The sequence below is a fragment of the Haplochromis burtoni genome, unplaced genomic scaffold (genome assembly GCF_018398535.1).
Source record: "Haplochromis burtoni strain Fernald_Lab_line unplaced genomic scaffold, NCSU_Asbu1 Contig_347, whole genome shotgun sequence".
NCBI classification, from domain to species: Eukaryota; Metazoa; Chordata; class Actinopteri; order Cichliformes; family Cichlidae; genus Haplochromis; species Haplochromis burtoni.
The window spans coordinates 261,505-283,744 of record NW_024582708.1 but is presented as its reverse complement, the minus strand read 5'-3'; the positions used below and the strand labels follow the sequence as shown (position 1 = coordinate 283,744).

At 41.7% G+C, this 22,240-nt stretch overlaps 3 protein-coding genes across 3 annotated transcripts in view; 2 read left to right on the top strand and 1 right to left on the bottom strand.

Moving 5' to 3' along the window:
- Nucleotides 1–1,694: 1,694 nt before the first annotated feature.
- pdhb (pyruvate dehydrogenase E1 subunit beta) lies at nt 1,695–5,926 on the top strand. The gene is made up of 11 exons (XM_005942781.2): nt 1,695–1,810; nt 1,895–1,954; nt 2,862–2,969; nt 3,040–3,102; nt 3,204–3,239; nt 3,715–3,905; nt 3,992–4,086; nt 4,488–4,598; nt 4,682–4,773; nt 4,844–4,985; nt 5,213–5,926. The coding sequence occupies exons 1-11, from the start codon at nt 1,772–1,774 to the stop codon at nt 5,356–5,358; spliced, it is 1,083 nt and encodes a 360-aa protein (XP_005942843.1). The 5' UTR covers nt 1,695–1,771; the 3' UTR covers nt 5,359–5,926.
- Nucleotides 5,927–7,386: 1,460 nt separating this feature from the next.
- On the bottom strand, nt 7,387–14,383 carry LOC102313618 (bromo and FHA domain-containing protein DDB_G0267958). The gene is made up of 5 exons (XM_042228753.1): nt 13,371–14,383; nt 11,951–12,118; nt 11,660–11,838; nt 11,320–11,560; nt 7,387–10,128 (listed from the first exon to the last, which is right to left on the bottom strand). The coding sequence occupies exons 1-5, from the start codon at nt 13,941–13,943 to the stop codon at nt 9,658–9,660; spliced, it is 1,632 nt and encodes a 543-aa protein (XP_042084687.1). The 5' UTR covers nt 13,944–14,383; the 3' UTR covers nt 7,387–9,657.
- A 3,660-nt stretch (nt 14,384–18,043) lies between these two features.
- kctd6a (potassium channel tetramerization domain containing 6a) overlaps nt 18,044–22,240 on the top strand; it is a gene marked incomplete in the record, with an annotated part of 35,642 nt that continues 31,445 nt past the window's right edge. Inside the window, 1 exon segment of the mRNA XM_005942787.3 lies at nt 18,044–18,135. Within this exon segment, the coding sequence (XP_005942849.2) occupies nt 18,109–18,135 (27 nt within the window).

Here is a 22,240-nt window from a genome sequence, read left to right as displayed (position 1 = left end):
TCATTTTACCCTGTATATAGCCTATTGTGGCATATCTCCAGTGTTTCCTCAGAGGGGGCTCTCTGCACCGGGGCTGTGATCGACCGTGGCTGCTGGGTCTCTGGGGGTCCTCTCAGCCTGGCTGGGGGGCTCCTTTGCCTCCCTCCTGCTGTGTGCCCAGCCTGGAGGCTGCGGTCTGTGACCGGCTCCCGGTGCAGACGGCTCCCTGTTATAGTGTTTCCTCACTTGGCTCATGTGAACCCAGCCCAATTTTTACTCTTTTTACTCATTTATGTTAATGAGAGTGTGGGGAGTGAGTTGGAGGGTGGGGTGGGCTGCTTTTAAAATGGTAAAATGGCCTGTATTTATATAGCGCTTTTACTAGTCCCTAAGGACCCCAAAGCGCTTTACATATCCAGTCATCCACCCATTCACGCACACATTCACACACTGGTGATGGCAAGCTACATTGTAGCCACAGCCACCCTGGGGCGCACTGACAGAGGCGAGGCTGCCGGACACTGGCGCCACCGGGCCCTCTGACCACCACCAGTAGGCAACGGGTGAAGTGTCTTGCCCAAGGACACAACGACCAAGACTGTCCAAGCCGGGGCTCGAACCGGCAACCTTCCGATTTTAACTATGTAAAGCACTTTGTGCTACATTTTTTGTATGAAAAGTGCTTTATAAATAAAGATTGATTGATTGAACTCTATTTTGTGGTCTCAGGTGTAACAGTGTTAATTGCATCTTTTATATTTATGGTCACTTTTAATTTAATTCACATCGTGACACAATGTTCAAGGTGAAATGAACTCAAGGTTGGATTATTTTAATGTTTGAATTAAAAGTTGTTTAAAGCATCTTCCTCCTACCTCCTACCTTGTATATCCCAGGTTTGGCCACACCTCTTCTATATATGAAGCTAAAAAGACTTGTGCAAAGCATACACCTTTGCATCTCTTAGTTATAGCCTCCTGTCTCCTCTCAGCACAGAAATTAGCACTGAGACTGATTTTGATGTTTGAGGACCGGCAACATCAAATAAATATGCACATATATATGACTTCTATTTGCTATTACGTGATATGTGTGTGACAAATAAACGGATCTTGAATCTTAAAACAAGCACTAATTTGATAAATACCAGTAAAGTTAACCTTCAATATATAATCATATATGTCATACATAATCGTACAATCATACATAATGTGTGTGTGTGTTATAAATGTTCAACTCATGTTTTCACTCATTTTCTATGATGATATCTGGTAAACTGACAGTACCGTTAGAGCTTGATCGGAATGAGGATTGGAAACATATTTCTTAATGTATATGAAAAAGTTTGGAAATTAAACTTGCAGTCAAACATAATACAAAAACAAAAATTCTATTGTGGCATACTAGAAAAATAACCCCCCCCACACACACACATAAAGTGCCATTTTCCATTGCCAACTTGAATATGTGTTGCATATGAAATAATGTCAAAGTGCACAGATTAAATTAAAAAAAAATGAATGAAAAAGTAGTGAATCACACTATTTATGTATTTATTTATCTATGTATGTTTTGCCGTATTGGTCTTCCATATTGACGCCTGCGCGGCTCCGTGTCCTTGGATATTTCAACCCCCATTTTCTACTCTCCCGCCTCCTTATTTGTTTGACCACTGTGATTGGCTGTTCGAAATGACACGTTCCAATCAACCTATGAGGTGCCGTCTTGATTGGTTAAAATCCACCAGCTTCCACTATTACGTCACTCCAGTTCGACAGAGGACAGGTTCAAGATGGCAGCGTCCCTGAGGTGCTTTCTCCGCTCCGGAAAGGTATGGATTAAATCAATGTTTTTGAAGCACTGTTTGGTCTTTCTGGGAGTGTAATGTTCGTGCGTCCTTTCTTTTCTCCTGCAGAATACCGTGTCAGCTCTGCAGCGGCGGGAATTTCACAGGAGCGTTCCGGCCGCAGTACAGGTCAGTGTTAGCAACTAGCAGGCTAGCTGTTTCTACAGCGAATGATGTCGGTACGTATAGTTTTAATTGCACAGACAACAATAACAGGCTGAAAACTGGGCGGAGACTTGTTTTAGTCAGTAGCTGCCTGTTTTAAATACGTGTGTTAAGGGTTTAGGGGTCGTGCTGTTGTGCGGTCACGGAGCAGAGGGATGCGGGTTTACATCACATCAGCCCTCATCGCGCTGACAGCTGTCTCACATTAACATAAGTCACTGTCAGAAGTTTAAGGGGAAAACTATTGAAACAAAGCTTAAGCTCTGAAACAGTGCAGGCAACAAAATGCACACTTAAGTAGAACCGCAAGAAAAATCCTGAAGTTTGAGGTATTTTAAACTGCAAAACGAGAAGTGCTGCTGAAATGCTCATGTCAGTGTCTTTAAATATTGTAGCTGTATCTGGGCTTGCTCGTGTATCGGGTCTGTCTTTCAAGCAGTTCCTTCATAATTGGCGGGAGGTCCAAGGGATCGCTGAGGGAGTTTGTGTTCGCTCAGACACATGACAAATTAGAGGGACCATTGGTTGTAACATTGACATCTAGGGCAGAGTAACGGACAAGTTTAAGGTCAGAGCTGTGATTTTTAAGTGGTCATTAAATCAGTGACAAAATTAAGCAGATTTAAACAATTTCTACTTGTGTTGGATACAAATAACTACCAAGAATGACTTTCAGCTTTTGGGTTTTGAACTACAACCTCCAGTCTTCTGATTGCCGCTTGAGACTAAAGTCTCCTGAATGTTTACAGCCTTATGTGAAACAGGTTTTGGATGGAGAATTGCTATTGTGGCGTCCATAAGTTACATTTTAACTTCAGTTTGTGGAAAGCAGCGTTCTGACCTGTACTGATGATTTTGTTGCCACTGTTAGATGACAGTCCGTGATGCCCTGAACCAGGCAATGGATGAGGAGTTGGAGAGGGACGAGCGAGTGTTCCTGCTGGGTGAGGAAGTCGCCCAGTATGACGGTGCCTACAAGGTAAGTTTAAAGCTTAGACTGCAAGTGAAGTTCCTGGAGGCAGTCAGACTAATGGTGGTTACTGGTGCAGGTGAGCAGAGGACTGTGGAAGAAGTATGGAGACAAACGAATTATTGACACTCCAATCTCAGAGGTGAGATACAAACAGCCTGCCCAACAGATGTTTTCCACAAATCTAAGTATCCCCACTGGTGGTGTTGGACTCATTTTAGCAACTTTTTGTTTTTGGTGCAGATGGGGTTTACTGGTATTGCCGTGGGAGCTGCTATGGTAAGTCTGACATGTTCCTGATGGGATATACTAAACACTGACTTTTGTAACATTTTCACTTGAGTTTGTTTAAAATGTCATTCTAAACACTGAATAATAACTTTTAGTCAAGAATTACCTGAGATAATGGGCGTAAGTTCAACATCTTCATAATTACACTTGAATTCTAAGCAGTAATTCAGTTCTGTGCACACTTCGCTCTCTACAGACCTGAATTATGGCTCCATTGCCCCCCCAAATTAGCTTTACACCTCAAGAAGGCCAATAAAGCAGTACACGGGCAACTCCCAAGCCACCTTGACTTGTATAATAAAGCACTTTTCCTACCTTGAAGCCATAAATGCCAAAATAAGAGTTCCTTTAGACTAGAATGCTTCAAAGTACAGATTATGAAAGCTCTTCAGATTCACAAACTACCTGATACTTAAAACTTGCAAGTGACAAATTCCCTAACAGGATCAATGTCCTCTTGCAGGCTGGTCTGAGACCCATCTGTGAATTCATGACCTTTAACTTCTCCATGCAAGCCATTGACCAGATCATCAATTCTGCAGCAAAGACCTACTACATGTCAGCTGGGCTACAGTCAGTCCCAATTGTTTTCAGAGGCCCTAATGGAGCATCAGCAGGTGTCGCTGCACAGCATTCACAGTGCTTTGCTGCATGGTGCGTTCAAGACGTCACTTTACTGTTTGCAGTAACCCTAGCTGATGTTTGGCAGCTCTGACATCAGTGTGGTCATTTGTCTCCAGGTATGGTCACTGTCCAGGACTGAAGGTTGTAAGTCCATGGAACTCAGAAGATGCTAAAGGCCTCTTGAAATCAGCCATCAGAGATGAAAATCCTGGTGAGATGCCACACTGAAACGCTTAAAACTTGGACAGTCACCCTGCATATCAATGTTCAGGCACTGCTAGCTCAGTTGATTACAAAGGTTTTAATTAAACAAGCCAGCTGGTCCCTATGTGTCTCGGTCAAATAGTAAATCAAACATTGTTGGACTGCAACTGACTAGTCCTTGTTCTGCTCTGAAGGGTAACTTTAACGCAACAAACACTTCTCCCAGCTACCAATCAAGGCACTTGTCCCTCATTCACAGGATGAGGTGCTACCAGGAGAAGCAGAAATTATTCCCCTAATAGTTTGAAAGTATTTAAAATGGCATAAACATCAGCTGAAAATGCAGCTTGAGTGAGTTTGTAGCAGCCTGGCTGTTCAAACAGACATGTGAACTGAATCTGTCTGCAGTGGTGGTCCTGGAGAACGAGCTGCTGTATGGCGTTCCCTTTGAGATGTCAGAGGAAGCGCAGTCCAAAGACTTCACCATTCCCATTGGAAAAGCAAAGATTGAGAGACAAGGTGAGTGACAGAACACCAGGATCTGGATCCCAAGTTTTTAACACTTAGGCTTCAAAAGTCATTTCTGAACATGTCCTTTTCAGGCAATAGTATCACCCTCGTTGCTCACTCTCGGTATGTTGGTCACTGCCTGGATGCCGCAGCTGTCCTTGCCAAAGAGGGAATAGAGTGTGAGGTAATGCAACACCTATTGACTGGCTGAGCTAGACTGCTCAGAAGCGCCTTAACCATTTCTTGTCTGTCAGGTGATCAACCTTCGGACCATCCGACCCATGGATGTGGAGTCTATTGAGACCAGTGTGATGAAGACCAATCACCTGGTGACTGTTGAGGGTGGCTGGCCTCAGTTTGGGGTTGGAGCAGAGATCTGTGCCAGGATCATGGAAGGTAATCTAAACTCAAACTAATTTAAAAAAAAAAAAAAAAAAAAAAATTGGCACACATAACTGGTTCCCTTAAACTCTTAGATCTGGATCTTCAGGAGCCAAAGCATAGATGACACATATTGGGATTGACACTGTAATTGCTCGTGTATTTACTAATAGCTGTTCAGTCTGAAGTCACAACCTCTAATTATTTCAGGCCTCGAGACTAACATGCCTTTAATTTCTCAGGTCCTGCCTTCAACTACCTGGATTCTCCTGTTACCAGAGTAACTGGCGTGGACATCCCCATGCCATACGCTAAAATCTTGGAGGACCACAGCCTGCCGCAAGTCAAAGACATCATTTTCTCTGTGAAAAAGACCCTCAACATCTGAGACCCTCAGCCACCGGAGTTCTTGTTTACAGATGGTGGCAAAATATCTAATGTGTAAATACCGCCAAACGCTCCAGATGTTGAACAATGCACACAGCTGTGTAGCTCAGAGCAGTGGACACTGTTTCAGTCATCCCAGCACCTGTGTTAACTCTGTTACTAACTTAACTGTCTGTGGCTCTGGCTGCTCTCTTGCACTTTTCCCAATTTTAAAAAGAGAAGAAAAAAATGTATCATACAATCTGTTGGCTGTAATTTATTGTCAAATTAAATTTTTGACTCTTCCCAAAGTTTACCAATTAGTCTGGACTCTAAAGTATCTGTAAACTGTTCTTGGCTATTTGCTTTCAATTACCCTTCTCAAGAGGTTTTTCAGATTTGGATAATTTTTATTTTTCCACTGGGATGAAAGTCATCCTGCTGCTGCCTTTAAAACGCACACTTCACGTAACTCCTCAGACTTGGGGTTTGTCTTTAAAAATGGGGAAAATGGCACCGCTGTGAGCTGGAAACATTTAATGTAGCGGCTCATTTCTGTTGACTGTTGCAGAAATAAACTTTGATCCTCATGTTTGGTTTGGTTTACTACATCTACACCATCCTGCCCACAGTTGAATTGTTTGACCAGATTTGCACTAAAGACCTCATCTTGAGAGAAACCCATGGAAACGGAAGTTTCTGAAGACACTTGACTAATCTGAACTAAAAGATTGAAATATGCTGGCTGAGAAACTGCAGGTGGACTGCTACTGTGACAGATTAAAATTGTTGGAAAGAGGTCTGAGTGATGGGAAGAGACTTAAAGAAAACTCTTCCCAACCCAGAATGTGAGCTGTTTTATCCAGAGGAACTTTTTTTTTTTTTTTAAAAGGACAAAACAATGGTATTGTGTGGGGAAAAAAACTTAAGGTTACACACTAAATAGCAACTATGTTCTTTCCAGTAGGTCAAATGAAAACTGAAACATTTGGATTTCCAGAGTAATAATATGTTGCAGAGGCCTGGACCAAACTCCATAAAGGCCTAACTTCAGATTTTATTAATCCCGTGAGGCCTGAAGTGACGTGCTCTAACATTCACACATCAGGGGGAGCTTAGAGTTCAGTATCTTGCCCAAAGACACGTTGGCATGCAGACAGCAGCCGCCGGGGATCACACCACTGACCTTCCAATGAGCACATGATCTGTCTCCTAAGGAAGCGCCACCTTGGGCTCAGTCATGACTGGGACCTTACAAGGTTAATGAAGTGCAGTTACTCATTGTATTATGACAACAGAAAGTGTGTTGTTAGTTTAAATTATTGATGGAGTTCAACAGCTCTGAAAGAAGAATACTTTCAACTGTTTGTTATCCAGTGGTTTTACTGGTTGAGATTAAAACTGGTTCATGCAATAGAATCAGTCACACAGTGTCAGCCAGTTTTCCCGACTAATCCTTGTCCTGGACTAAAAGCAAACTTAGAAGATTTTTTTTTTATTCTAGGGTTAGGTTTCATCCACACCTGAGAAACAGAGCCTCAGTGAATTTGTACATTTTGGTTTTGAGGACACTCAGTCAGCAGGAGAACCCACAGGCCCAGGGTGCACCTTACACTGGTGCCCAGTTCAGTTAAAAAGAGGAGAGTTGTGTTGGGAAGGGCATTTGGTGCATGATTCATGATCTTTATGCAGATTAAAATAATTCTGGTCAAAGTCCTGGATGGAGGCAGATGATGTGCTGTCACAACCCAGCGACTGTTTATGTGATGTGGATTAAAAAGATGCATTATGCTAATTTCCAGGTCTGTACTTTTGAGCCTTTATCAGCACCTCAGTACATCCTGTCTAAACAGTTTCCTCATTGGCTGCCCCTCATCTGGCTCCCACAAAGAGAATTTGGTGCCTATTAGCTATGCCTCTTTATATACAGACTTCATTATTTATAAATTGTTTAAACATATACACTGGTATATTGTGCTCATATGTGACAGAAAATAGGGAAAAAACATCACGGATACCCTTTAAGAGCAGCAATAAACAAGAGTCAATGTAGCCTTAAACATTTTTATTGGTTAACTTTTTGCAGTAAGAATCTCAGTTTCAGACTCGCTGTGCTTCCCCTGTCTGAGCGTCAGATCTGAGATCAGTCGGGAAACACAGCGATCTACAACTTAAACATAAAAATAAAAACCATCTCTGAGACTCTGAGAAACCCCAACGGACCAAACCTCGTTACAAATCAGAGCGAGTTACAGAGTGTCCTGCTTCAGGAAGCTCTCAGACTGAACTGAGCAAACAGATCATCATTTATAAACTCTTAAATGTTACAGGTCTTTGACTTTGTAATAATCCCATGAAAAGAACATCACACTCTGGTTCAAATTACAGTTACAAAAAACCCCCCCAAACCTATCTAACATTCATTTCCACTGTAATCAGGACCGAAGTGCAAAAAATTATCTTTTCTGAAACTTATTAGTAAACTTCACTGAAATTACAGTCTAAGGAACTTTTTTTGGTATTTATCACATCTTTAAAGGCTTTTTACACATTTCCCACTGTGTTCGTGTCGTGCCAAAAAAGTTCCTCTAAAAGCTCTGATACATTAAACAATCTCCTGAAAACCAAACATAAGAACACTAACTACCACTGAAAGTCTGTTTTAATGGTTACTCAGTGGCTATGATGTCTGCAGGCGCCCGAATCTGCAATCCTGCCATCGGTCCAGCATGACACGAAGAAACGATGCATAAAAGCTTCGCTGTGCATCAAACAAGCACACCAAAGCCTTCGATCGCTTCAGTTTGGTTCATCAAAGCTAACAAAAAGTCCAGGTCCTTTTCTCGGGTGTGGATCTACTCCGCTCCCAGCCTCAGTCCTTTGAGACGTCACAGTGTTCAGAATCAAACTCGCACAATCTTCTCCTGCCAGTTTGTAAAAATAAAGATGGCGTAACAGCAGCAGGATTAGAAAATTTTCACCTCCTGATAGCTCTGACAGTCCAATGAACACGGAGTCCACGACGGTCACTGATGGCTTTAGTCAAAGTGGTTGAGGATATCCAGTCTCTCTGAAGCTAAAAGTGCAGCTTGTACCCCCCTCTCATGCATTTTACATGGCATCACAAGCAGTTTATTTTTTTTTTGTAAGAGTAACTGCGTAATTACAGGGAAGTGCTTTGAGATTCAATAGATATCCAGAATTTAAGAAAAACTCCATGGAGGGAACTGCTCGGACTTTACTGAAAGTTAAGGTGTGTTTAAGTGTAAATCTTATGAGCAGAAAAAGATTCAGTGTTATGAGAATCAAGCCATAATGTAATGAGAATAAAAATGTGCTGGCCACTTGAGGCTGTCTCCAAACACGAGCCAATCCCCATAGAGTCATATTGTTAAATGGATGACTTTACAACAAATAAAAACATGTTTTGGTCTGTAATGGATAGTTTTCCACTTTGTATCAACTTTATAAGCAGTGGGTTTTGATAGAACTGGTAGTTTTGGAGATTGTTAGGCATACAGTTAGAGTGGGAAGCTACGGAAACAAAGCCAGGTGTAACCAATCGCTGCCTGCTAGGCCTCACTTGTGCTAATCTGAGACTCTGAAGTGGCCCTAGCCGCTCTATATACAGCTTTTGGATGACTAACATTAAAGTTTTGGTGAATGGAATTTGGCAGTAAATCAATGAACTAGCTTAACAGAGTTTCCTGACAGAGAGCGCTGTTCAATGTTTAGCAGCATCTCATCTTCTGCTACTAAAAGTTCAAAATACTATAAAGAGAATATTTTGGTTTTAATGTGAAAACTTGTGACCGAGTGCAAAACCTTAAAGCACGATCAACTAACAAATAATCAAAACAAAATGACTTTATTCTCATAACGTTTATTTTCTGTTGCTATATTTGACTTTACTAACATAATATTTCAATATCATGTGGAATAATTACTTTAATCTTCAAACTAAAAGAGCAAGAGGCCCAGTGTTTTTTACTCTTTTATTCTCTAGGTCATTGTACTTCATCCTGTTGCTGTTCTTGTGATTTGAGCCAAATTTGTTATTTTCCTTTTTAAATCTGAATTTTCTTTAATTTGCTATGAGTTAAAATGAAAGGAAGAATTTGTTGATTTTCAGTCATAATTGATCAGCTGTGGGTGTTTTGCTGTTAGTCACATTGGAGCAGTTTTTGTGTTCTTGGGCTCAAACTGAAACAGAGCATTTATAGTAAAGCTCTTATTACTTTCCCTCTACAGTTACTAACCATGCCAGGGAAGAGGGCGGGGACTCTGTGCTGCTCTCTGATTGGAGGAGGGGCCTGCAGTCTTAAGGAGCTGACAGATCTGATCGTCCGACCTCCGAGTGTCCCTTCAGCAATCCGAGCCTCACAACCACCACCCTCTTCTTTTTCTGCTCCGAGTCCTCATCATCATCATCATCATCATCGTCGTCATCCTCCTCCTGCTGCTGCTCCTTTGCCTTTCGTTTCACTCTCTCCTTCCTCTTCTCCTCCTTCCTCTGCTTTTTCGCCCTCTTCTTTCTCTTCTTTTCTTCTTTTTCCTCCTCTGCACGATCCTCCTCAACCTCTTCCTCCTCTTGCATCCCGTCCTGCACTTCCTCTTCAACTACCTCCTCTTCTACTGCCATCACCATTTCCTCCTCTTCCTCCTCCTCTTCATTGTCATCATCTTCCTCCTCCTCATCTTTCTCTTCTTCCTCTTCCTCCTCATCTGTCATCACTTCTCCCATCTGTTCTTTCAGTTGCTCTTCTTTAGCGTTCATCCCGGCGTCTCCATCCTGTGTCGATCGATAGAAACAGTCAAAAACAGCGCCCGTGTGGTCAAAAATATCACTTTAAGAGTTTAAAGTATGTTTACAGCTAGCTGGTTGAATTTCATGTTAAATGACCAATCTAACATTTTTCTAAATGTAAACAAATCACATATAAAGCTTGGATTCCCTCGCCCCCACACAGCAATCATCATGAAGTCCATTCATTTGTGCTGAGCAAAGATCTTTGACTGTTTTGTTTAATCTTCCCCACAGCCACTGAATAGTCATGGCAAGAATCGTGGTCTTAAAATAAAAAGGGAAAAACAAAATGAAACTATATTGTATAGAAGTTGAGACGAGCATTAGCACCTCCAAGTGTCGGAGCAGAAAAGGGTGAAAAGTTGCTACGCCAAGTGGTGGAGTTCAAGTATCTCAGGGTGTGTCTCATGAATGAGGGGAGCAGGGGATTTGTGCACGGGTTTGTTTTTGTGACAAGTTTAAAAACCAAGCTGTAAATTTTCTGGTGGAGCCACATTCCTACCCTCACTTACGTCTACAAGCTGTGGGTACTAACCAAAAGGGTGAGATCCCACATACATGCAGCAGACGTGTCTGCGCTTTCCCTTAGAGATGTGGGAGGGGCTCAAAGTAGAGCCAGCTGAAGGTGTTCAGCATCTGACCAGGATGCCTCCTGGTTCAGAGGTTATGTTATACTGGGAGGAGACCCTGAGGCTGAGCCACGACACATTGGCTTGGGAATGCCTCACTGGTTGTGGTGGCTGGGGAGTGAGAAGTCTAGCCCCCAAGAGCTGGACCAACTAAATGACAAAAAAAATAATAATTGTTTTTTTAAATGCAAGAATGGATGGATGATTTTATACGAGGATGTAGATTAGTCCAGGCCTTTATAATCAAGGACATGTTTATTTTACAGATTCATTAACGCATGTGAATTAAACACATGGCTGGTTAAAAAAAATAAAGCACAGCCCAGAGGACTTCAAACATCCCCGACGTCCTCACAGTACCCGACCCCACAGAGCACCTGCAGGGCTCACATAATCACTGTCTTGACGTATTTTGGTGGCATGAAGAGTTTCATTTTTAAAACTTGCTTGATTCTATAGTTCACACATTAGTTCAATTTCAGCCACATCGACACAGATTGCATATTTATCTTGTTTTCAGTCCAGCCCTACCGGTGGTGACACTCACCATGTCTTTGCCATTTCGCAGTCTGTGCAGCAGCAACCTGACGGTGTCTTTGTTCTGGCACAGGCCCATAGTGTTGAGGATTTCAAGGGCGGACCCGGAGCAGCCCTGCAGGCGGAGCTCAGCCCCCAGAGCGGCCTGCAGGAAGTTGTTCTTCCAGATGTTCCTGGTGAAGAGAGGGATGGAGAGCGCCACCACAGTCCGTCGCTCCAGCAGCATGAAAGCCTGCTCCTCTGTCAGCTGGCTGTCGAACAAATAAAGAAAATTCAAACTGTTGACCCATGTTTGCTTGGATGAGATGAAGTCTTAGTACTGATGTAAAAACATTCTGAGTCAGACTTACCTGTTGCTCTTGTAGAGGGCATTGATGTCTGGGAACAGTGAGCGGAGGCACGTGGTGACAAGCGGAGCCTTTTCCTGAACCCAGTTCAGACATCGCCGCCAGGGGAAGGACGACAGCGGTTTTTTCCCAGATACCTTCTGATGGAAGGGATTGTCTGACAGTCGCGACAGCGTCTTCATCTAAAACATCACCAGGAAACACAAGAATGCAGGCAGTCACGATTACATAACAAAAACAGCTACCAGTTAAGAAAACATCAAATACGAGATGTCAGGAAGCTTCTTTCCTCACCTCATTTTTCAGCTGTTTGCTCCAGAACTCCATCATGGGTTTCCGGGCACCTTTAGAGGACCAGAGCATTTGGAAAGCAGCTTTGTAGCTGGACTTGCTAACAAGCAGCGCTGCTTTGCTCTTTTTCCCCATCCTGCAACCTGCCGCCTTCTTATCATTCACCTGCGACTGCACACACACACACACACACAGTAAGAGTGTTTTTAAAACACCAACACACCAATGACAACTTCAAAAAAAATGTGCTTACAAAAGCATTTCAGTACAAGATTTGTGATTTGGCTTGGAAAATCTGAAGTGGATTTTTCCACAGTTTTAACAGACAACATTTATCAAGGAAGTAACTGACAGAGAAAAACTGCAGATGGCAGAAATGCAGAAAAAAATAAGAGGAAATTGCAGATTTTGATGGCAGACAGAGACTGTATATAAAGAACAGAAGACATGATGTCACCAACTGGTCAGTGAAGGTTATGAAACCTGCACATATGGTAACAAGTTACCAATTAGAGAGCAAAGCCACCATAAACCATAATCTTATTGTCCTTTTTCCTCACAATGATGAGAAGACTCCAATTTATAAATAAATATCATGATGAATTAAGTAAGAATTGAAACTAACTGAAAAAGCAAAAACTTCTGTGAAGTTTTTATTGAGATCAAACATTACATAAAACAAAGAGTCATTTTCCCCTAGTTTTCCATACACTTTAAATTTTTTATTTATTCATTTATTTTTTTTAAATCAGAGGAGTTGCCCCATGTGGTCCAAGAAAAACAATGTTTTCTTGGACCGCAAACCCGGAAGTTGCATCCCTCTACTTGCAGCTTTACCTTTTTATCTAAGACCCTTCCAACAGATGAACATATGCTTCATATGTCTAAAAATAAACCGAAGCCGACTTCTGTCTGTACAAAGGATTCAAACCACTTTTGATAAACTACCAAAACAGTACTCTGAGCCAGGACTCTAGTCTATGGGACAGAAAAGTAGCTATGAAAAGAATATGAAGAAACAACTGCTATGTCCAAAAATGCAAGTGTTTTGCTTTGAAGCACAATTAGCTGCAGCTCAACTAAGGCTAGGCCATACTTTTTGTTTTATGAATTTATACCACAACACAGTACATTGGGTCAACCAGGTAAGTCGTTTGGGACACAATGGTAATGATAACCCAAGGAAAAAGTAGAGCTCCTTCAGAAGATGGGGTGAGACTAAAAGGAAACAACTACAAACTCAGGAGCTCATGTTCAAAAACATCAGCAGATTTCACTGTGAAATGCTGCCCCCTGGTGGGAGGGGTGGGGGGGTAATTGCAAGCGATACCTGTAACTAAAGGGGAAATACCTGCTGCCCTACACGTGCTTATATACACAATAGAGAAGCTGAACTTTCACACCATCTGTCACACACACAGACCGGTTTAGTCGGAGGCGGCTTCAGCCACAGATTCCGTTTCCCGCTCTGTTTGCGTTTGCATTTGCTCCGGATCACCTGCGCGCACGTCTCGCACAGGAAGGACTTTTCGTGGACCACGCAGCCCGGGAAGGCCCAGTGCACAGTTTCCGGGGAGGTGAACGTGTACACCGCCCTCCGGTTGAAGGACCGACCGTGCCGCTCGAACTCGAGCCTGCAGCAGGAGCAGTTTTTGTCCTCCGGCCGCCTCACTCGCCGCGGACCTCCGCGATGGACCGCCGGAGCAGCCAACTGAGAGTCTTCAGCCTTTTGGGGGTGTACTCCGGTCTGTGCCTCCACTTCATTCCCAACAGGGCAGTCTACCTCTGCACCCACAGTGGGTTCTGGAAGCTCCATTTGCAGGGACTCAGAGGGCTGCACCAGGACGCTCTGCACGGGCTCTCCCGGAGGATTGGTGGAAGAGCTCGCCAAGTTTGTGTCTGCAGTGTGGGCATAGTCGTGCTCGTTAGATTCGGCTGAGGGACCCGTTTCCTCATCGTTCCCCGCGTTGGCGTCAGCATTTTCACTCGCCATCATAACTTCAGTCTTCTGTTTGTGGTGAGATACGCAGAGAGAAAAACTCTGTCCGGATCCGGTTCACAGCAGAGGGCTAACGGTGTGAGCTAACGTCAAATCCCGCCAGCGTTATCCTGGAATCGCTGCCCGGCGGAACTCCTTTAAGGGCCTTCACAGATATGTGCGAGAGAAAATCTGGTTGATATTCGGTGCAGTGCAGTGAAAATAAAGGCAGACTTCCAGCTGCAAAAACTCAGCAACAAATGGAAAACAGACGAGCTGAGAGCTACAGGATGTAGTCTCTGATAAATAAAACAGATCGTGTCCCTATTGGGTGACCGGTTGTTCTGAGCGCCCCCTGTGGTGGGAGGTAATTGCTACACTCCCAAGCTCATTATAATCAGAACTGAAAAAATAAATCAGCCACGCTTCCAGTTTAGGGGTCACACCTCCTAACCCACCCAGCCACTTGGGTGTGGCTCTCAGTGTACTGTCCCAGCTTTCATCTTACATCCTGGAAAGTCTCCAGGGCACTTTTGCACAGTCTGCAATGTGAATCCTATTGGCCATGGCAGACTCCTGCCTCTGTGGATCTGCTGTCTTTTTAAGCTGGCCTTTTCTAGCCACTGATAGGATTTCTTGATATCACCCACTTCCTTTATGTGTCCTCATCACCGTTTGTCTTCTGCTGCCTAAGGCATTTTTGAGCAGCTCTTTTCCGGGATGCAGCTTCCTGACGTATTTGTGAACACACTGTGTTTAATTCTAGATTGTGGTTCCAAAATTCACGAATCCTTGCCCTCCCTCTTTCCATTGATTATAGAGACAGAGGGATTCTGGGCTTTGGGTGGAGACCTCTGTGCATTGTGAAGATTTTTCATATTGATATCAGTGGCATCAATCTCCTCCTCCCATGGTCAGCTTAATTATTCATTCTTTCTTTCTTTCTTTCTTTCTTTCTTTCTTTCTTTCTTTCTTTCTTTCTTTCTTTCTTTCTTTCTTTCAATAAATATACTTATTTGATTATTTCCTTGACTGGCTTTCATATATCTTGTGTAATTCATATTTATACTTTGATAGCTCATTTGTTTTCATATCTATCAAGTTCCTTTTTTATTTTCTGATTCATTCAAGCTGCACACTGTAGGTTAGGCGAAAACAACAGTTTGTCCTGTACATATTGCAGAAGTGAAGGGGGGGGGGGTGTTCAGATTACAGTTTTAAGGTTTACAGATTTTAGTAGGTTATTAGTAGGTTATTTTAGATTTATTTATTTTTTTTAAACACACCTGCATGTGTTTCTAGACTGCTTTATTTACATTCTCCACTTTTATTTTGGCAGATCTTACCGGAAGTCTTTAGTATTAATTATGACGGACATACAGGTTAGCTAGCAATAGCTCTAACCTCCATCTGTGTTTGTGGTTGAAGCGGTGGTTGGTAGTGATGAAGCCGTTATAGGTAAGACCCGACTGACTTTTTAAATATATATTTTTATGAAAGTATCGGTGTGATGCTTTTTTCCCCTTACAGCTATGATGCTAACGAGCTAGCAGGCGTTAGCCGCAGCACACTGGTCAGCTTCAGTGAGACAGATACCAGCCTTTAACTGAACTATGATCACTCAGGAGGCCTTTACCTGATTGTTTTCATATATCAACAAGGTTACATTTAGGTTAGATTTTCGAGGAATATTTGGTCTGGGGAATATCTAAACTTTACCTCTCTAAGTAATTCAGAAATTCTTCAAAAATCTAAATAAATTAAGTTGTAATTATTAAAAACAGACCCAGAATAGGAAATTAGTCAGTGGAATTGCCTGTGTGTTTATCTGCCAAGCACAAAGACTAAAGTGACATTTACAAATCGTTTTTTCACATTGATATGAAATGGAGATATGCAGTTAGTAACTTTTATTCCTGTGCTAATACAGTTAATAGTATTTATGTATATTTTTATATTTTCCTTTATTAGAGTAAATGTGAGAAATTCACGTTTCTGTCGTCTGTACTTAAGACGTTATTAGGGCTCAAAAATTTGAGCTTTGGTGAATTTAAAAACCAAATTTTACTCAGTTCGAAATGTTTTAACTTGGTTTGTGGTACAAGGATCAAATTTTGCATGGCTTCATGAAATATAATAACGTTTTTGAACCTGCAAGCTATAGTTTGTGGTAACTATTGTGATTTGCATACATAAAAATCTGTTTGTCAATCATGAATATGTACATATGAAAAGAAGATGTACAAAGTGTAGCAGAGACTTATGAGACTGAAGACTGCCAGTTTTAATAACCCAAGCATTTGGGAGTCTATGGAGTTGTTTTATTATTAATATTGTTAAATGAATGAGTGGAAAGGCAGTTGGTCTGATAACATACCGGAAGAGGTTTGGAGACATCTAGGGGAGATGGCCGTGTACTTTTTACCAGAGTGTTTAACAGAATCCTGGAGAGTGAGTGGGTGTCTGTGGAATAGAGAAGAAGCGTACTGGTGCATATTTTCAAGAATAAGGGTGATATACAGAGCTGTAATAACTACAGAGGGATTAAGTTGATGAGCCATACCAAGAAGCTAGGTGATGATCAGTGAGCTGCAGTACAGCTTTATGCTGAGAGAGAGCGCTACAGAAGCAATGCTTGCTTTGAGAGTGATGATGAAGAAGTGTAGAGGAGGTCAGAAGGAGTTGCGCTGTGTCATTTTGAATATAGAAAAGGAATACGATAGGATGCAAAGAGAGGAATTGCGGTACTGCATAAGGAAGCCAGGAGTGGCAGAGAAGAGTGTGAGGGTTGTGCAACACATGTATGTGGACAGCGATACAGTGGTGAGGTGTGTAGTAGGAGTGACAGATGGGTTCAAGGTTGGGGTTGGATTACATCAGGGAAATCTGTGGACTGCGATGTTTGCAGGGACATTGGGATCTTTTCTGAGAGTAGGGTAGCAAGAGAACCTGGAGTGATGGAAGTACAGACAAGTACAGAATTATGAGCCCCTCTATGAAAATTTCATTTTAAGGAGGAGAAAAGTGTAACATTGAAGCTGCAATGAGTAGAGATAAAAAGGTGGATGAGTTTACCATCCAAAGCAACAAAGAGTGCACAAGAGGTGAAGACTAGAGTGCTGTCAGGGTGGAGAGGACAGTGAGTGTCAGGGGGGATTTTTCACATTAGGATAGCAGCAAGGGTAAAAGGAAAGTTTATAAGTTGGTAGTGAGACCTGCAATGATGTATGGTTTGGAAGGGGCAGAGTTACAATGCTATTTGTTGAGAGTGGTGTGGATGAACAAGATTAGAAATAAGTACATAATAGGGACAGCTGAGGTTGGAGCAATTTGGTGACAAATTAGAGCAGCAAGGCTGAGATGGTTTGGACATGTGCAGAGGAGAGATACTGGATATACTGCACAAAGGATGGTGATTATGGAGCTGCCAAGCAGGAGAAAAAGTAGAAGACCAGAGAAAAGACTCATGGGCGTAGTTAGGACATATAGAAGGTTGGTGTGAGAGAAGAGGAGGATGCTAGAGATGGTGTGAAATGTAGGCAGATCCCCCGTGGCGACGCCTAAAGGGAGCTGCCGAAAGAAGAAGAAGAAGATGATGATTTTAAATGACTGAGTTTATGCCACCTCTGTTTGCTCATCAAGGCTACATTAGCCACTACCACGTCAAGCAAACTATCAGCTGTTGAGTAGCATTGTAGGTAATGTGGGTGCCTGAATATGACAGGAAGGAAGAATGAGTGGACTAAGAAAACCTCTGCAGTGCTGCTGCAGTCATTTTGAACCACACCAAATTAAAATTAAACATAGGAGAAGCAGTGTTTGGAGATTTTCAGCCTTTCAGCCACAGCTGGGTCTGATTTGTGATTTTAAAACTTAATCACGGCTCATTAAGATGCTGTTTGAGTTCCATTAATCAGTCGCCGTGTGAGCTTCATTCATCTGATTTAAGAAACGCGTCTCTTCCCCTTTCTTACCGGCTGGCCGTGTGCATAGGACATGTCGGCAAACTCGAGACTAATCAGCCTCGATTAGTCTTCCTGATCGTGACGGCCGCTGCATCAGCTTGTTGCTCGTCTCCATGGCAACCGTCTCACAAGCTGTTCGCCCTCTTGTTGCAGGTGTTTGTGGAAACTGAGAAATGATCTTCTCGACCACCTGAACTAAGAAGAAACATTGACTGCAGATGGAGAATGGAGACCTGGGTCACATGGTGGGTAGTAACCAGTTTTAATTTTATAACACAATATGATTTCTTTTATAATATCCAGTATTTAAAAGCATTGCCATCACATTAGCCAGAAAATACCATAAGAGAAAAGTAATGCTGTCAGTGATGAGGTGTATGACCAAAAGCTCAGGATATTATTTTTATTAGTATTTTTCATAAGAAGGCGTTTACTGGTTTATTGTGGCTCATTTTTCTGTCAGGACTATATAGAATATGAAACTGTTAACTGTTATCTGAATAAATAAATAACTAAAACTACAATACAGTAAGATCATGAAAATAATAAGTTAATCCACACAAACTCCATTTAGACTTTGTCTTTCAAACTTTGTAGTGCAAATTATTCTGTCATGAAGGAAAAACACCAGTTAAGAGGCACTTTGGCTTGTTGTGCACAGGCTTGTCATTACTTACTGTTATTTTAATGACAAATCAGTGCAGCAGCTAAGAGGTTCCTAGACTATAGGAAGACTCGCTAATCAGCAGTTTAGAATGATGACACTCTGGAGAAAATTCAATTCATTTTTGTTTTATATAGGGCCAAATCACAACAGTTCCCTTGATGAGAGGCGAAGAAAATACCTGTTTTCATCTCTCTTTCTAACAAAACCAAAAACTAAACAAAGTACAAAAAACCTTTTATTCATCAGTTACACATGAAGATCAGATCATCCTCTGTGCCGCTGGAGTGGTGAGAGATTTGTTTTGACAAGTTGTAAAATGCAAGTTTTCAAATGGAGAAAACGATCAAAAATCAATGTTAAATTTATGAGAAAATATCTCATGAGGCATATTTCAAGAGTGAAGCTAAAGTATTTTGAGAAGCTTAGAATAAAGTCATCATTTTGGAGGAACAGACTCATTTTAAGAAGAGGAGCGGTGATGTTTTGAAAATATAAAGTCACAGAACAGTGTTTCACAAATAGTTTATTATTTGTGTGTGGGTATTGTTACGTAAAGCAGTTTCACCCCAGTTCTTTTTTATTCCTTGGGCCTCCAGAGACTACACCAGACTCAGTAGTCATTTCACAAAACCTTTATTCATCTTCAGTTACGCATGCATCTTCTAGAAGAGGAGATGTGCAAGGCCGGTGTCCCTCTGCAGATCATCACTTCTTTGTTTGTTACAACCAGTTTTATAGAAGCGACCCTATCATGTGTTGTAAACTCTTTGTTTGTGTATGTATGCGCGAGCACGTGAGTGCCTGTGTATGCGCATACCTGTGTGTGTATGTGAGTGCACATGAGAGACTGTGCGTCTCTGTATATGTGACTTCCTGTCGGCCATAAAAGTCCATCTCCCCTCACCCAAACTACACCAAATTCCTCTACAAAACATACAAAGCATAGTTAACAGATTACAAACACTGAGATCCCCACTCTGCATCCACTGGGCCATTGGCCTCTTGTTGTCTTACTTTTACAGCTAAGCATGTGAAGGGTCTCCTGCAAACCTACTTCTAAGTTGTGACAATTATGAGCTTTTATTACATTCAGGGACAATGGGTAACAGACTTCTCCTCTCTATACTATCTGTTCCATACAGTCCTAGCATCCCCCAACTGTAGTTTCCTGTTTCCTTTTATGGCAGGCAGACCCCCAGTGTCAATAAATTCCTCTCCCTCTACACAATTACACACACTCAGGCCTATAGCTAAATCAAACTGAAACACACTTCCCTATTTCTCTGATCTACTGCTGGACCCTCTCATCTAAGCAAATTTAACACATTATATTCTAATAATAGTTATCTTGTACTCACAGTATGCACACAATGAATTTTTAATATTATGTGCATAAGATATGAATGTAAATGAACAGCACATCAGGAGGATAGAAAAAGTGTCAGGAAGTGGACACCCCAAGAAAGAGAAAGCAAAATTTAAAAAAAAAATCAACATAGATTTCTTTGCTTCCTGTTTCCACTTCTACTTCTTCTATACCTGGTTCCCTGTCTCTGTGTGTCAGCGGAGCTTCTTCTTCTAGTTATCAACTAATTGTTTTTTTTTATATAATATCTTATAGTATTTAAAAAAATGACCGTTTCTGGGTCTGAAAAGTGAAGCCAACAGGGAAATATCTTAAACCTGCATTGTTTATAATGGCCACCAGGGGGTGATAGCTGTGGCTGCAAAAACACTTCCTATCCTATAGAAGTCTATGGGAAAAGGGACTTTTGCCCTGACCTCTGTAGACCCTCTCTTGATGTGTTCATGTCCTGACTCATTTCAGGTCTGATTGAATAAAACAATGAGTCCATTTTGTAAATTTTGGTCATTCAAAGTGGCAGAAAGGAGGATTATCCAGGCTGTGTTCAAGCTATGTGTCAGTGTGTGGTTTCAGTGTGTGGTTTCTACTACTAGTGGCTACTATAAATACATCATAATAAAACCCCCCAGTGGCTGTGTCTTTGTTCATTGATCTAGTAGGATTTAAAGAAGTCCTATCATGTGTGAAACTGAGGCCAGTATACAGCTATATTAAGTATACCATCCAGTACTAAATGGGCAGAGACTGAGATGAAGCATAGAGATGATTTTATATGCTTCCGTATTCAGTTCATTCAGTTTCACATTTGTTTGCTCAGTTGTAGATGATCAGTGCATTTGAACCTACCACTGTGCTTATATTTCCTCCCGAGGGAGCTGTTTGTGTAGCACATGGTCTGGACTTGACCAGTTTTTCTGGACAAGCAACAAGTCCTCATAAGGAAATTGTAAATCAGATCTGTTTGTCTGTCTGTCTGTCTTTCTGGCCTGTTTTTAGATCTCTGCCTGTCTGCTGGTCAGCTTTCATCCTCGCCTTTTTTTTTTTTTTTTGGTATGCAGCCATTTTGCTGTCCAACCTGTCCTCCTCTCTGCTAGCCTTTCACCAGCCAAACATGTCTGGCATTTGAATGATGGCACCTCTGTCCTTTTCTCTTTGTGTGATCTTTTTCTTGTCTTTTTTTGTGTAGATATTTTGGGGTTTCCTCACTCTGGTCATGACCTTCAGAAAACTATCCGAGGATAAGAACAAGGGAGATATGTTAAGCTGATGAAAATTGGTGCTTTCAAACCTTTTACTGCAAAATTCAGACACTTTAGTGTTTTAGAAATGATTTAATATTACAGATTATTGTAGTGTTGTGTCAAAAAACTAAAATCAAAGACCAAATTTAGTCAATCCAAACTCTCAAGCTGGTGCTAATATATTTGAAAAACATTGGAGTTGTAGCTTCAAATTCCAGTTTATTGAAAATCACTTTCAAAAAAAACTCTGAGAATATAGACAGAAATTGTCAAAAAGGTCCCCTGGGGTATTAAACTGTAGACACATGGACCCCTCCAGACCCACAGGGGCTTTCGCTTCAATTCAGAGAATGGTTTATTAGGCTTAACCTTTTCCACTCCCCCTTAAAATTCCAGTCCTGATGTCATCTCTGGCATGTGTTCAGCTCAGAAAATCCAGTATTTTCCAGTTCTGTGTTTACCACCATTAGCGGGTCACAACGACCTGAAACACTCCAGTACCTCACTCCTCTGCCGAACTATCACCTATCAAAGCAGCACATGTGCTCTCCATCCTCCACTATGTTCAAAGCCAATAAAATGGCATAAAGGAAAATCCAGATAAAGTACACAAAATACACACATAAAATTCGACTTTGGTAGACCTCGAAAACTTAAAATACTGATTACCTGTGCTCAGAAAACCACGTGTGTTGTGAGATAAAATGCAACACTCCCACAATTTGTAAGGCAATACATGAGGACTATAATAAAGTGTTGAGTAGTGCCAATCCATGTGACGCTTCATTGTTTAATGTTGATCTCAACCTCAAACTTGTTAAACAGTGTTTCCTACTTTTCCAGTACTTTTCTTTAGTAGAAGGGTCAAAGGTCAAAGTTATAATTATGTAATGCTCAACCGCAGGTTATATCATTCTAGTTCAGGGGTGGGTCACATGATAAACTGGTACTCTTGGGAAAGGCCTCATCAATAAGTTAAACTCAGTTCTGCTCAAATACAGTTTTATCTCTTTATAAACTACTACTGATAGGTGTAGAGCTGGCTTGGCCCTGACTTATCAAAGAATTAAGAAAGC